The sequence below is a fragment of the Salvelinus alpinus genome, chromosome 20 (genome assembly GCF_045679555.1).
Source record: "Salvelinus alpinus chromosome 20, SLU_Salpinus.1, whole genome shotgun sequence".
NCBI classification, from domain to species: domain Eukaryota; kingdom Metazoa; phylum Chordata; class Actinopteri; order Salmoniformes; family Salmonidae; genus Salvelinus; species Salvelinus alpinus.
Genome location: NC_092105.1, coordinates 14,225,987 through 14,240,807, shown reverse-complemented (window position 1 = coordinate 14,240,807; position 14,821 = coordinate 14,225,987). Strand labels below are relative to the sequence as shown.

The following is a 14,821-nucleotide window of genomic DNA, read 5'->3' as shown; positions in this document are numbered from 1 at the left end:
AAAGCTGCCGCAGTCATTCCCCTCTTCAAAGGGGGAGACACTCTAGACCCAAACTGTTACAGACCTATATCTATCCTACCCTGCCTTTCTAAGGTCTTCAAAAGCCAAGTTACCAAACAGATCACCGACCATTTCGAATCTCACCGTACCTTCTCCGCTATGCAATCTGGTTTCCGAGCTGGTCATGAGTGCACCTCAGCCACGCTCAAGGTCGATATAACCTCCATCGATAAAATACAATACTGTGCAGCCGTATTCATCGACCTGGCCAAGGCTTTCGACTCTCAATCACCACATTCTTATCGGCAGACTCAGCATCCTTGGTTTCTCAAATGACTGCCTCGCTTGGTTCACCAACTACTTCTCTGATAGAGTTCAGTGTGTCAAATTGGAGGGCCTGTTGTTCGGACCTCTGGCAGTGTCTATGGGGGTGCCACAGGGTTAAATTCTCGGGCCGACTCTTTTCTCTGTATACATCAATGATGTCGTTCTTCCCGCTGGGGATTCCCTGATCCACCTCTACGCAGACGACACCATTCTGTGTACGTCTGGCCACACTTTGGACACTGTGTTAATTAAACTCCAGACGAGCTTCAATGCCATACGACTCTCCTTCCGTGGCCTCCAACTGCTCTTAAATGCAAGTAAAACCAAATGCATGCTCTTCAACCGATCGCTGCCCGTACCTGCCCGACCGTCTAGCATCACTACTCTGGACGGTGCTCTGGACAACTACAAATACCTAGGTGTCTGGTTAGACTGTAAACTCTCCTTCCAGACTCACTTTAAGCAGCTCCAATCCAAAATTAAATCTAGAATCGGCTTCCTATTTCACAACAAAGCATCCTTCACTCATGCTGCCAAACATACCCTCGTAAAACTGACTATCCTACTGATCCTTGACTTCGGCGATGTCATTTACATAATAGCCTCCAACACTCTACTCAGCAAATTGGATGCTGTCTATCACAGTGCGATCCGTTTTGTCACCAAAGCCCCATACACTACCCACCACTGCGACCTGTATGCTCTCGTTGGCTGGCCCTCGCTTCATATTCGGTGCCAAACCCACTGGCTCCAGGTCATCTTTGCTAGGTCAAGTCCCGCCTTATCTCAGCTCACTGGTCACCATTGCAGCACCCACCCGTAGCACGTGCTCCAGCAGGTATATTTCACTGGTCATCCCCAAAGCCTATTCCTGAAGCTGGAGACTCATATCTCCCTCACTAACTTTAAGCACCAGCGTTCAGAGCAGCTCACAGATCACTGCACCTGTACATAGCCCATCTGTAAATAGCCCATCCAAACTACCTCATCCCCATATTGTTATTTTTAATTTTTGCTCCTTTGCACCCGAGCATCTCTACTTGCACATTCATCATCTTCACATCTATCACTCCAGTGTTTAATTGCTAAATTGTAATTACTTTGCCACTACGGCCTATTTATTGCCTTACCTCCCTAATCTTACCTCAGCTCTACGAACAATTCCTTCAACCTCATGGCTTGGTTTTTGATCTGACATGCACTGTCAATTGTGGGACCGTATATAGACAGGTGTGTGCCATTCCAAATCATGTCCAATCATTTGAATTTACCACGGGTGGACTCCAAACAAGTTGTAGAAACATCTCAAGCATGATCAATGGAAACAGGATGCACCTGAGCTCAATTTCGAGTCTCTTAGCAAAGGGTCTGAATACTTATGTAAATAAGGTATTTCTGTACATTTGCAAATACATTTGCAAAAAAATCTAAAACCTGTTTTCACTTTGTCATTATGATCTATTGATGAGGAAAACGATTAATTGAATCTGTTTTAGAATAAGGCTATAGGGGCCTCCCGAATGGCACAGTGGTCTAAGGCACTGCATCGCAGTGCTAGCTGTGCCACTAGAGATCCTGGTTTGAGTCTGGGCTCTGTCGCAGCCGGCCGCAACCGGGAGACCCACGGGGCGGTGCACAATTGGCCCAGCGTCGTAAAGGGTTAGGGAAGGGTTTGGCCGGCAGGGATGTCCTTGTCCCATCTCGCTCTAGCGACTCCTGTGGCGGGCCGGGAGCATGCATGCTGACACTGTAGCCAGGTTTACGGCGTTTCCTCCAACATATTGGTGTGGCTGGCTTCCTGGTTAAGTTGGCATTGTGTCAAGACGCAGTGTGGCTTGGTTGGTTTGTGTTTTGGAGGACATACGGCTCTCGACCTTCGCCTCTCCCGAGTCCGTATAGTAGTTGCAGCGATGAGACAAGACTGTAACTACCAATTGGTAACACAAAATTGGGATGGAAGGTTAAAAAAAAAATGGAATAATAAATGTATTTAACCTCTGGTACAAGTGGGATGCTAGCGTCCCACCTCGCCAACAGCAAGTGAAATTGCAGGGTGCCAAATTCAAAACAACAGAAATCTCATAATTAGAATTCCTCAAACATACAAGTATTATACACCATTTTAAAGATAAACTTCTTGTTAATCCAGCCACAGTGTCTGATTTCAAAAAGGCTTTACGGCGATAGCACACCTTGCGATTATGTTAGGTCAGCGCCTAGCCACAGAAAACCATACAGCCATTTTCCAAAGAAGGAGAGGTGTCACAAAAGACAGAAATAGCGTTAAAATGAATCACTGACCTTTGTTGATCTTCACCGGATGGCACTCCCAGGACTCCATGTTAGACAATAAATGTGTTTTGTTTGATAAAGTTCATCTTTATGTCCAAAAACCTCATTTGAAATTGGTGCGTTATGTTCAGAAATGCATTGTCTCAAACAAACATTAGGTGAAAGTGCAGAGAGCCACATCAAATTACAGAAATACTCATCATAATCTAAGATACACAAGTCTTGATCTAAGATACACAAGTGTTAAACATATGATTAAAGATAAACTTCTCCTTAATGCAACCGCTGTGTCAGATTTAAAAAAAGTTTTACGGTGAAAGCACACCATGCAATTATGTTAGGTCAGCGCCTAGCCACAGAAAACCATACAGCCATTTTCCAAAGAAGGAGAGGTGTTACAAAAGACAGAAATAGCGTTAAAATGAATCACTTACCTTTTGATGATCTTCATCTGATGGCACTCCTAGGTCTCCATGTTAGACAATAAATGTTCGTTTTGTTCGATAAAGTTCATATTTATGTCCAAATACCTCCTTTTTGTTCGCGCGTTTAGTCCAGTAATCCAAAATGCACAAGGCGCAGAAGTCCAGACGAAAAGTTAAAAAATGTTCCATTACAGTTCGTAGAAACATGTCAAACGATGTATATAATCAATCTTTAGGATGTTTTTATCATAAATCTTCAATACTATTCCAACCGGACAATTCCTTTGTCTTTAGAAATGAAAGAAACGGAGCTCGTGCTCACGGCCGCGCTCGTGACTAAACTCAAGGCTTTCTGCCAGACCCCTGATTCAAACAGCTCTTATTCGCTCCGCTTCACAGTAGAAGCCTGAAACAACGTTCTAAAGACTGTTGACATCTAGTGGAAGCCTTAGGAAGTGCAATCTGACCCCATAGACACAGTATATTGGATAGGCAATCACTTAAAAAACTACAAACCTCAGATTTCCCACTTCCTGGTTGGATTTTTCTCAGATTTTCGCCTGCCATATGAGTTCTGTTATACTCACAGACATCATTCAAACAGTTTTAGAAACTTCAGAGTGTTTTCTATCCAAATATACTAATAATATGCATGTCCTAGCCTCTGGGCCTGAGTAGCAGGCAGTTTACTCTGGGCACGCTTTTCATCCGGACGTGAAAATACTGCCCCCTACACCAGTGAGGTTAACCAGGTAGGCCAGTTGAGAACAAGTTCTCATTTACAACTGCGACCTGGCCAAGATAAAGCAAAGCAGTGCGACACAAACAACACAGAGTTACACATGGAATAAACAAACATACAGTCAATAACACAAAATAAAAAAAGTCTATATAGAGTATGTGCAAATGGCGTGAGGAGGTAAGGCAATAAATAGGCCATAGTAGCGAAGTAATTACAATTTTAGCAAATTAACACTGGAGTGATAGATGTGCAGATGATGATGTGCAAGTAGAGATACTGGTGTGCAAAAAAGTAAATAAAAACAATATGGTGATGGATTAGGTACAGTTGATATCGGAAGTTTACATACACCTTAGCCAAATAGATTTAAACTCAGTTTTTCACAATTCCTGACATTTAATCCTAGTAATAATTCCCTGTTTTAGGTCAGTTAGGATCACCACTTTTTTTTAAGAATGTGAAATGTCAGAATAATATTAGAGAGAATTATTTATTTCAGATTTTATTTCTTTCATCACATTCCCAGTAGGTCAGAAGTTTACATACACTCAATTAGTATTTGGTAGCATTGCTTTTAAATTGTTTAATTTGGGTCACACGTTTCAGGTAGCCTTCCACAAGCTTCCCACAATAAATTGGGTGAGTTTTGGCCCATTCCTCCTGACAGAGCTGGTGTAACTGAGTCAGGTTTGTAGGCCTTCTTGCTCGCACATGCCTTTTCAGTTCTACCCACAAATTTTCTATGGGATTGAGGTCACGACTTTGTGATGGCCACTCCAATACCTTGACTTTGTTGTCCTTAAGCCATTTTGCCACAACTTTGGAAGTATGCTTGGGGTCATTGTCCATTTGGAAGACCCATTTATGACCAAGCTTTAACTTCCTGACTGATGTCTTGAGATGTTGCTTCAATATATCCACATCATTTTCCTGCCTCATGATGCCATCTATTTTGTGAAGTGCACCAGTCCGTCCTGCAGCTTCACGGTTGGAATGGTGTTTCTTCGACTTGCAAGCCTCCCCCTTTTTCCTCCGATCATAATGATGGTCATTATGGCCAAACAGTTATATTTTTGTTTCATCAGACCAGAGGACTTTTTTCCAAAAAGTACAATCTTTGTCCACATGCACATATGACTCATTTTACTGTGGATATATATACTTTTGTACTTGTTTCCTCCAGCATCTTCACAAGGTCCTTTGCTGTTGTTCTGGGATTGATTTGCACTTTTCGCACCAAAGTACGTTCATCTCAAGGAGACAGAACGTGTCACCTTCCTGAGCGGTATGGCAGCTGCGTGGTCCCATGGTGTTTATACTTGCATACTATTGTTTGTACAGATGAACGTGGTACCTTCAGGCGTTTGGAAATTGCTCCCAAGGATGAACCAGACTTGTGGAGGTCTACATTTTTTTTTTCTGGGGTCTTGACTGATTTCTTTTGATTTTCCCATGATGTCAAGCAAAGAGAGGGGCACTGAGTTTGAATATAGGCCTTGAAATACATCCAGATGTACATCTCCAATTGACTCAAATGATTAGCCTATTAGTCAATCAGAAGCTTTTTAGTCATGACATAATTTTCTGGAATTTCCCAAGCTGTTTTAAGGCACAGTCAACTTAGTGTATGTGAACTTCTGACCCACTGGAATTGTGATATGGTGAATTATAATTGAAATAATCTGTCTGTAAACAATTGTTGGAACAATTACTTGTGTCATGCACGAAGTAGATGTCCTAACCGACTTGCCGAAACTATAGTTTGTTAACAAGAAATTTGTGGAGTGGTTGACAAATGAGTTATGACTCCAACCTAAGTGTATGTAAACTTCCGACTTCAAGTGTACATACAGTGCCATGAAAAAGTATTTGCCCCCTTTCAGATTCTCTATTTTTTATACTGAATGTTATCAGATCTTCAACCAAAACCTAATTTTAGATAAAGGGAACCTGAGTTTACAAATACAAAGAAAATTGATACTTATTTTTAATTAACAAAGTTATGCAACACCCAATTAATTCCCCTTTGTGAAAAAGTAGTTGCCCTTTACACTCAATAACTGGTTGTGCCACCTTTAGCTGCAATGACTCAAACTACTCCAAACGAATGCTTCCTGTAGTTGTTGATTAGTGTCTCACATTGCTGTGGGGGAATTTTAGCCCGCTCTTGCATGCAGAACTGCTTTATCTCTGCAACATTTGTGGGTTTTAAAGCATGAACTGCTCGTTTCAAATTCTGCCACAAGATCTCAATTGGGATTAGGTCTGGACTTTGACTAGGCCATTCCAGAACTTCAGATTTGTTGCTTGTTAACCATTTTCATGTAGACTTGATTGTGTGTTTTGGATCATTGTCATACCGTTGGTATGAGGTTCTTACTGTGGAATGCAGTGTTTGGTTTTCACCAGACATAATGGGACCCATCTTGTCCAAAAAGTTGACTCAAGTTTACCAAGAAGCACCTGGATGATTATCAAGACTCTGGGAAGAATTTTCTATGGACAGATGAGTCAAAATTATATATTTTTGGACGACATGGGTCCCTTTATGCCTGGGAAAAACCCAACACTGCATTCTACAGTAAGAACCTCATACCAACGGTGAAGCGTGGTGTTGGAAGTGTGATTGTTTAGGGATGCTTTGCTGCCTCATGACCTGGACAACTTGCCTAACTAGAAGGAACCATGAATTCTGCTCTGTATCAGAGAATTTTACAGTTGAATGTCAGTCCATCCATCTGTGAGTTGAAGCTGATGCACAGCTGGGTCATGCAAGCAAGACAATCATCCAAAACGCACATTCAAGTCTACATGGAAATGGATAAAAATCAACAAATCTGAAGTTTTGGAATGGCCTAGTCAAAGTCCAGACCTAATCCCAATTGAGATCTTGTGGCAGAATTTGAAGCGAGCAGTTCATGCTTTGAAACCCACAAATGTTGTGGAGTTAAAGCAGTTCTGCATGGAAGAGCGGGCTAAAATCCCCCCACAGCAATGTGAGACACTAATCAACAACTACAGGAAGCATTCGTTTGGAGTAATTGCAGCTAAAGCACAACCAGTTATTGAGTGTAAGGGGCAATTCCTTTTTCACACAGGGGCATTGGGTGTTACATAACTTTATGAAATACATGAAATAAGTATGCAATTGTCGTGTTATTTGTTCACTCAGGTTCCCTTCATCTAATTTTAGGTTTTGGTTAACACATTCAGTATCAAAAATATGTAAAAGTCGAGAAAATTTGAAAGGGGGCAAATACTTTTTCACAGAACTGTACAGACACAGACAGACATAATGTAAGTGGATACAATGAGTCAGTTTTGTATGTTGTCTCCCATTTTTCATATGTATTGTTTGTATCTGATCATGTAAGCTTCAGTATTGGCGCGAGGCCTCGTCAGGGCTGTGACATCTGGCTTTACCGTAGAGACTGATAAAGCTACTATGAACATACCAAATTGGTATTTTCATATAAATGGGAAATAACGATATTCATTCTCAATCCTTTACGATTCGCCTCACGAAACACTCGTAATGTGGACGTACGTAGCTTGAGTTGCAGTGGAATGCACTGGCATCAGACCATGTGACATTGTGGTAGTAATCAATTCATATATCAATCTATTTCTCAGTAACAACTTTTTTTGGAAGTCTATTCATCTAGTTTGAGGTGGAGTGAAAGGTTTGCCAATGATGAATCTCTGCATGAAGCCCTTTTTGAGGTTGCTGGCTACTGGTCACACAAGGTGACAGATGTTTGTGCATGACACAGGCCCTTGGTCAGTGTGGTTGGCCACTGGCACTACCCCATGGTCAACATAGTTGGTACCAGCTCATCAGACATGCAGTGAGTGGGTGCTCGTATTACTATGAGGTCCATCCTTGTTCCATGACTTACTTTTAAAAGGCTGAGTGAGACAACTTGAGATGCCTGAAGTTGAACTACTGTGTAAATCTTCTGTTGTTATCAAACTATGAATTGCGCGTGTGATATCTTTTATGTTCTTGTACGTGTGCCGCTAAGTCCGGGATGTGTTCCATCTCCCACAAGCTTTTTGTAGTGAAATTGCTGTTCTATTCCCATATCAATATCAACCTTGAGATGTTCTTCCCAGTGTTACAACAAACAACACTGTCTGTTCATTTAGCTGTGTTTAACTCTTTTTTTCCTGCTTGGCCTTGGTCCACTTTAAGCTGCGTTTTGACTTGAGCTTTGATCTTTGACCTCTGTGTGACCTGAGCATGATCGTATGAACCCTGGTGTTACCCTCTGTGCCCGTTGTTTAGTGAGTCTTATTTGTGTTCCAGATTCTCCCTCGTCTGTGGTTAACAAACAGCTGGGATCCATGACTCTGGATGAGCAGCAGGGTGCGTCTCCTCTCCTCCCTTTCCCTCCCTCCATTCTCTCTCTTTCTCTCTCTCACTCTCTCATTCTATCCCTATAGTCTCTTATCTCTCTTTCTCTCCTTTTTCTTTCTGTTTTGTATCTCTGTCTTCCTCTGGCCTTTCTCTCTGTCGTCTGTGTGGCATAAAAAATTATACAATAATTTGCATGAGACTTCTGGCGTGCCTTCTTGTCCCGCCACCATCTTTACCATGAGACTTCCGGCTTGCCCCTTGTCCCGCCACCATCTTTACCATGAGACTTCCGGCTTGCCCCTTGCCCCTCCACCAGCTTTACCTGAGTGCATGTTCAATAGGCATGCATTCTAGTCCCTTTTGGCCAACCGAGTCCTCAGGGCGGAGACTGGTGTAAGCTATTTTCTCCAAGGCTCTCTTGTTGCGACTGTAGCTTGAGATAATGTTAGGTAATTCCTCAGCCCATAAGTATTGATTTTATTTTGGACCGGTAACATAATCCAGGGCCGTATTTATGAACGGACACACAGGGCACGTGCCCCTGGGCTCCAAACCTGGCCCTGATGCAATCTTGCTGTCCTCCTGGCTTTTCACTCAGTCACAGCCGTGCTGTAGATCATCTCACGCTCAAACTGTTCCCTCTCAATGCGATCGTCTCCTGTATTGGCTTTCTTTTTTTTCTTTTTTTTACAGAACAACGCAATAGGCCCTAGGATGACAGTGACATTCCAAACTGCTTTGTGATGAACTGTTGTGTGGGGTGGTAGTTCGACAGGCTTACATTTAACCCCTGTATCTTTGTGGTGTTCCCCTCTCACCTGTGTGACGTTTTGGTTCAAATCTGGGTCAAATACTGTCAAATACTAAAGGGGTGCGCTTGATTTAGCTTGATTTAGCTTTGATTTAGCTTCACGCTTCCATTTCTTCTATTGTCACCATTGTGATGGGCAAGTTAAATCTAACCAAGTGCACCTCACGTTTTTTGAAAGTATATGAATCACTGTATGTATTGCTGCTGTGGATTGGTGGATAGCATTCCTCTCTTCCTCTATGTATGGAATGAATCTTGAAAACTTTCACAGAAACTTTCTTGTGTAACACAGTTAGTAGGAGGTGAGTGTACAATGCAGCACAGAGGAGTACAGCTTTTTTTGCATTGCCATTGACCTACCTAAAATAACAATGCTGCATGTTACCATCGCATTAGATTGTCCTGTATAATAAAAAACAAAACCGTGTACCTGTCTTATAAAATATAATCTATTTGACATGTTTTTAGCTAGCATAAATACAGACTACATTATGCAAAGTGCTAACACTGAAATGGAATACAAAGTGGTTTTATCTATTTGCTAAATTGGTATTAGTCTCTACACACTATTTCAAAAGCAACTAATCAATATTGTTTTGTCCTCAATTCTGAAATGTACTGTAACACCTAACATGGAAACACAACGATGAATAACTCTGTTGAAAATGTATAGTCGCGAGTAGGGTTGCAAAATTCCACACAATGTTCAATAAATTCCCTGGTTTTCCAGAAATTCTGCTTGGAGGATTCTGTATTTCCTGCTTATTGCCTCCTAATTCTGGGAATCTTCCAACCAGGATTTTGGAAAAACAACTGAATTTATTGAAAGTTCCTGGAATTTTTGCAACCCTAATCACTATAGTGGTTTTTATTTTGGTAACCAGGCAAAACTATTGTCATATACTGTATATTATGCAATAATCACTCTTTCTCCCTCCATTTCTTCCTCTCATTCTCTCTCTCTGTCTCTCTCTATCTGTCTGTGTCTCTGTGTGTGTGTGTGTGTTCTCCCTCTCAGGAGCATCAGAAGCTGTGAGTGTGAGTGCTGGAGCGAGTTCAGTCAAAGTGAAAACTCTGTCTGCGTCTGCCAGTGTAACTGGAACCTCGTCTGGGTCCGGGGCACCCAGCAGCAGTACTGGACCTGGAGGTAGCCGAGCCAGCACGGCAGAACCCGTCCTGAGTCTACACTACAGCACTGAGGGAACCACCACCAGCACCATCAAACTGGACTTCACTGACGAGTGGTGAGCGTGCGACTCCGACTACACTGCTTAGAAAGCCAGAAGCACAACTTCACACTATTCAAACTTTAGGAGGTGATTTGTACAGACCCAGATTAAGCCTGCTGCTGGACTAAAAGGCACGCTCAATGGAAATTCTTAATGGAGAGCAGAATACTGAACATCGAGGGAAACCGACCCTTGATGTTCCCAGATTTTTACTCATCAAACGAATATTCACAAATTGAAATCAAGTGTCTCATCTTGGTGATGGAATGTTGTTCTTTGAGACCGACTCTTACCCTCCCTCCTTTGCCCACCCCCTGTTCTCTACAGGAGCCGCAGAGCTCCCAGTTCCAGGGGCAGCGGAGCCTCCAGTTCCAGGGGCAGCGGAGCCTCCAGTTCCAGGGGCAGCGGAGCCTCCAGTTCCAGGGGCAGCGGAGCCTCCAGTTCCAGGGGCAGCGGAGCCTCCAGTTCCAGGGGCAGCGGAGCCTCCAGTGGAGAGTCCAAACCGTCAGAGGCAGCAGGGGCCGCCCAGACCAGGGAAGGGCCCTTGGCAGAGAGCTCTGCCTCAGAGCAGGGTGAGGACTGGAGTGGCCTAGTGGCCATGATTGTTAGTGTTACTATCCTCTATGGGATTCCATGTGTAGCACTGATCAGGAAAGCGGCATTAGTTCCACTAGTTCTGCCGTATTGCCGACACCTAGACAACTGAGCCTCATACTGACCACATCTCTCTTCCTTCCTCCCCTCCTTCAATACCAGTGGCTGTGTCGGAAACCTCCGGCCAGAGCAGGTCTGCAGCTTCCCACACAGACCCACTGTGTGAGGCTGGGGGTGCCTCCTTCTCCAGCACCCAGGGCTCCATGCAGGCCCAGGCCACAGCACAAGCCTCCTCTGTGGGGGATAGTGTGACTGCCACGCCCCTGGAGAGGAGCCAGGGTATGGGTGCGGAGGACACCACTGGGGGGTGCAGGAGAGAGGAGCCTGTGGGGGAGGGGGGGCATGGGGGTCCAGGGGGGCAGGGGGTTCCAACGGGACCGGGAGGACAGGGTCAACCCTCCCGTAGCCACCAGGACTCAGACGACAGTGATGACGACCCAATTCTTATCCCCTCTGCGAGGTACAGAGGAGGACAGGGACAGAGGTACGGACTGCAGCACTACAACACACACAGTATTTTGATATGTTGTTGTTGAGTATCCCATTTAATGTCACATCCTCTGTATATTGTCGTGAGAAAACCTTTTTTCTTGTTCTTTGTGGTCATGTACTGTTAATGATTCTGCTATAAACATAGATCTAATTTCAGAGGATCAGCGGTAGGAGATAGGATGATCAGGTAACGTCTGTGTGTCCACAACTATAATATCTAATCTGCAAGCAGTTGAAGAACTTTAACTTCCAAAAATACAGCTCCCATGAGTCCAAGCAACCCCCCCCCCCCCCCCCCTTAGACTCTACTGTAGTCTACAGGATGTGGTGTTTTGTAGTTTTCACCAGCAGGATTAAGCCTTGTGGGTGTGATGGGCACTGTTGTGAAACACTATTCGTGTGAGCATGCTTATGCATGTGTGTACCACCACCATTCACTAAGAGGAAAGCTATTAGCTACATTATCCCTGGTAGGTACGTAGTGATGTCACGAGGGTAACAGGCAACACCAGAGATGCAACAACCAATGAATGAATGAAACCCTACAAACCCTGGAGAAAAATGTAGATTATACCCTTTGGTTATATAGCCAGCTTAGACTAAGCTTATTACCTGACCTACTCATTGTTTACTCACAACACGAGAGAGATAAGAGAAGGAGAGAGAGGAGATAGATATTATCTACAGTGTGAAGTGAAATAAGGACATTGTCTTCTCTACAGTATGTGTAGGGTTGTTGAGGTTGTAGAGGACTGGTGACGGTCAGTTAGCGTGGCATGTGAGTAGTATTTGCCGCTTTGTTTTGCTGATTATTTTCCCAAGTGCTGTTTTGGTTGCTTCAGCATCATCGAGGGGTGAACCAGCATGACGCTCAGAATTCACTTTCCTCTCTGAAGGTAGAGTGAAAGATTTTTACTGTCAATACTGTGTATAACGTGTGCTTGTGTGTGTCACAGACGCTCAGCTGCGGCCCGTATCCAGGAACTGTTTCGTCGGAGGAAGGAGAGGAGAGAGATGGAGGAGAGTGAGACACAGAATATCAGGAGACCCTCAGTAAAAATGGTCTACAAGGGCCACCGCAACTCCAGGACTATGGTACACTAATCTTCACTTCTCGACTTCTGGTCGCACGTTTCCAGCTGACTCTAGATCAGCTTCCCCCTACGCCAACCCCTACTGAAAACCTAATGCGAAGAGCAACAAACTGATCCTGTGCCAGATGTAGAGAGGGATCCCAGCTGCTGAATGAACTATCCTCCCGGTTTAATAGAATTCGATAAATATATATATATACACACACACACACACACACACACACACACACACACACACACACACACAGTGGCGGTTCTAGCTTGTAAACATAGATGTAATTTCAGAGGATCAGCGGTAGGAGATAGGCTGATCAGGTAACGTCTGTGTCCACAACTATAACATCTAACCTGCAAGCAGTGCAGTGCTCATTGAAGAACTTTAACTTCCAAAACTACAGCTCCCATGAGTCCAAGCAACCCCCCCTGAGACTCTACTGTAGTCTACAGGATGTGGTGTTTGTAGTTTTCACCAGCAGGATTAAGCCTTGTGGGTGTGATGGGCACTGTTGTGAAACACTATTCATGTGAGCATGTACAGTGGGGAGAACAAGTATTTGAGACACTGCCGATTTTGCAGGTTTTCCTACTTACAAAGCATGTAGAGGTCTGTAATTTTTATCATAAGTACACTTCAACTGTGAGAGACGGAATCTAAAACAAAAATCCAGAAAATCACATTGTATGATTTTTAAGTAATTGTTGTTTGATAAAAATTACAGACCTCTACATACTTTGTAAGTAGGAAAACCTGCAAAATCGGCAGTGTGTCAAATACTTGTTCTCCCCACTGTATATGCATGTGTGTACCACCACCATTCACTAAGAGGAAAGCTATTAGCTACATTATCCCTGGTAGGTACGTACTGATGTCACGAGGGTAACAGGCAACACCAGAGATGCAACAACCAATGAATGAATGAAACCCTACAAACCCTGGAGAAAAATGTAGATTATACCCTTTGGTTATATAGCCAGCTTAGACTAAGCTTATTACCTGACCTACTCATTGTTTACACACAACACGAGAGAGATAAGAGAAGGAGAGAGAGGAGATCGATGGCTCCCTGGGCGAAGTAGCCACCTTTTGCAGACATAACAGCCGAACACACTCGTAGCATTCTTTCTACAATGGAAATCAAATATTGTTTGTATAGTTCTTCCCAACGCTGTTGCAGAAGTTCCCACAAATGTGTTGCACTTGTAGGTTGCTTTGCTTTCACCCTTCTGCCCAGTTCATCCCAAACCAGCTCGATGGGGTTTAAGTCCGGAGACTGTGCTGGCCATTCCGTGATTTGAAGCCTACAGTCTTGTTATTTTCTTCTAGGGTAGTTGTGACATAGCCTAGAGGTATGTTTTGGGTCATTATCTTGCTGTAGGATGAACCCCTGACCAACTAAGTGTACACCGGTGGGTATTGCATGGCACTGCAAAATGCTGTGGTAGCCATTTTGGTTCAGGGTGCCACTCACTCTCTGCAAGTCGCTGACTCTGGATCCAGCAAAAGAGCCCCAGACCGTCACGCTTCCTCCTCCATGTTTGACAGTTGGTGTCACACACTGAGGAACCATCCTTTAGCCTACTCGATGGCGTACAAAAACCCTGCGTGATGAACAGAAGATTTCAAGTCTTCAGTAGTCCAGTCTTCAGTGGTCCACTAGCAGTGGTTCATGTCCCAGACAAGTCTCTTTTTCTTATTTTGCTTTCTTACTGCCACTCGATCTGTCAAACCTGCAGCTCGAAGTCTTCTCTTCACTGTTGAAACTGAGACTTGCTTTCTTCAACCAGTGTTAAGCTGTGCTTGAAGTTGTTGTCCTGTGAGCCGCCTATCACGCAAACTGTTGACTCTCAGAAACGTGTGTCTTCTGATTCTGTTGTGGCTTTGGGTCTGCCAGACCTCTTCCTGTCAGTTTCCTCCAGTTTCCAAGTGCCTTTTGATGGTGTAGGAAGCTGTACCGACACCGTGGCTATCTTTGCAATTTTTCTAAAGAAAAGACCTACGCTTTTAAGGGTTATAATGGTCTGTCTGTCTTCCTTTGTTAATAGCCTTTTTCTCGCCATTATGATAGCAATATACTACTTCCTGCAGTACAATACTGTCTAAATAATGCTTAAGAGTGTGTAGTAACACAGTCTGTTCCGACACTGCTTTTATACAGACAGAGGGTTTGTGAGTAATCAACAAAAGTTTGGATACCTGTAGGAATTGTTAGCATCTACTTTCAAGGCTTAATTTACTTCCATTGCTGCAGAGCAGCTGTAAGTTGTTAACCCATTACTTGTTCCCTAAAGGCATTTTTTTTTTTTTACTCTGAAATGTACGTTATTTTTCAGTTTTTTGGGTAAAACTTTATTATTATAATATATTTTTTTTTACCTCTGGCAGTTTACCGCTTAC

General features: G+C 43.5%; 1 protein-coding gene across 2 annotated transcripts in view; it reads left to right on the top strand.

Annotated features, from left to right (window-relative positions):
• LOC139547151 (DDB1- and CUL4-associated factor 6-like) overlaps window positions 1-14,821 on the top strand; it is a 69,171-nt gene that overhangs the window by 44,911 nt on the left and 9,439 nt on the right. The window contains exons 11-16 of one of the 2 annotated variants that reach the window (XM_071356202.1): window positions 8,096-8,155; window positions 9,976-10,201; window positions 10,514-10,758; window positions 10,943-11,324; window positions 11,490-11,519; window positions 12,289-12,427. In XM_071356202.1, the coding sequence (XP_071212303.1) occupies window positions 8,096-8,155; window positions 9,976-10,201; window positions 10,514-10,758; window positions 10,943-11,324; window positions 11,490-11,519; window positions 12,289-12,427 (1,082 nt within the window). The remainder of the gene's footprint in view (window positions 1-8,095; window positions 8,156-9,975; window positions 10,202-10,513; window positions 10,759-10,942; window positions 11,325-11,489; window positions 11,520-12,288; window positions 12,428-14,821) is intronic. The other variant, XM_071356203.1, reaches the window with a different exon arrangement.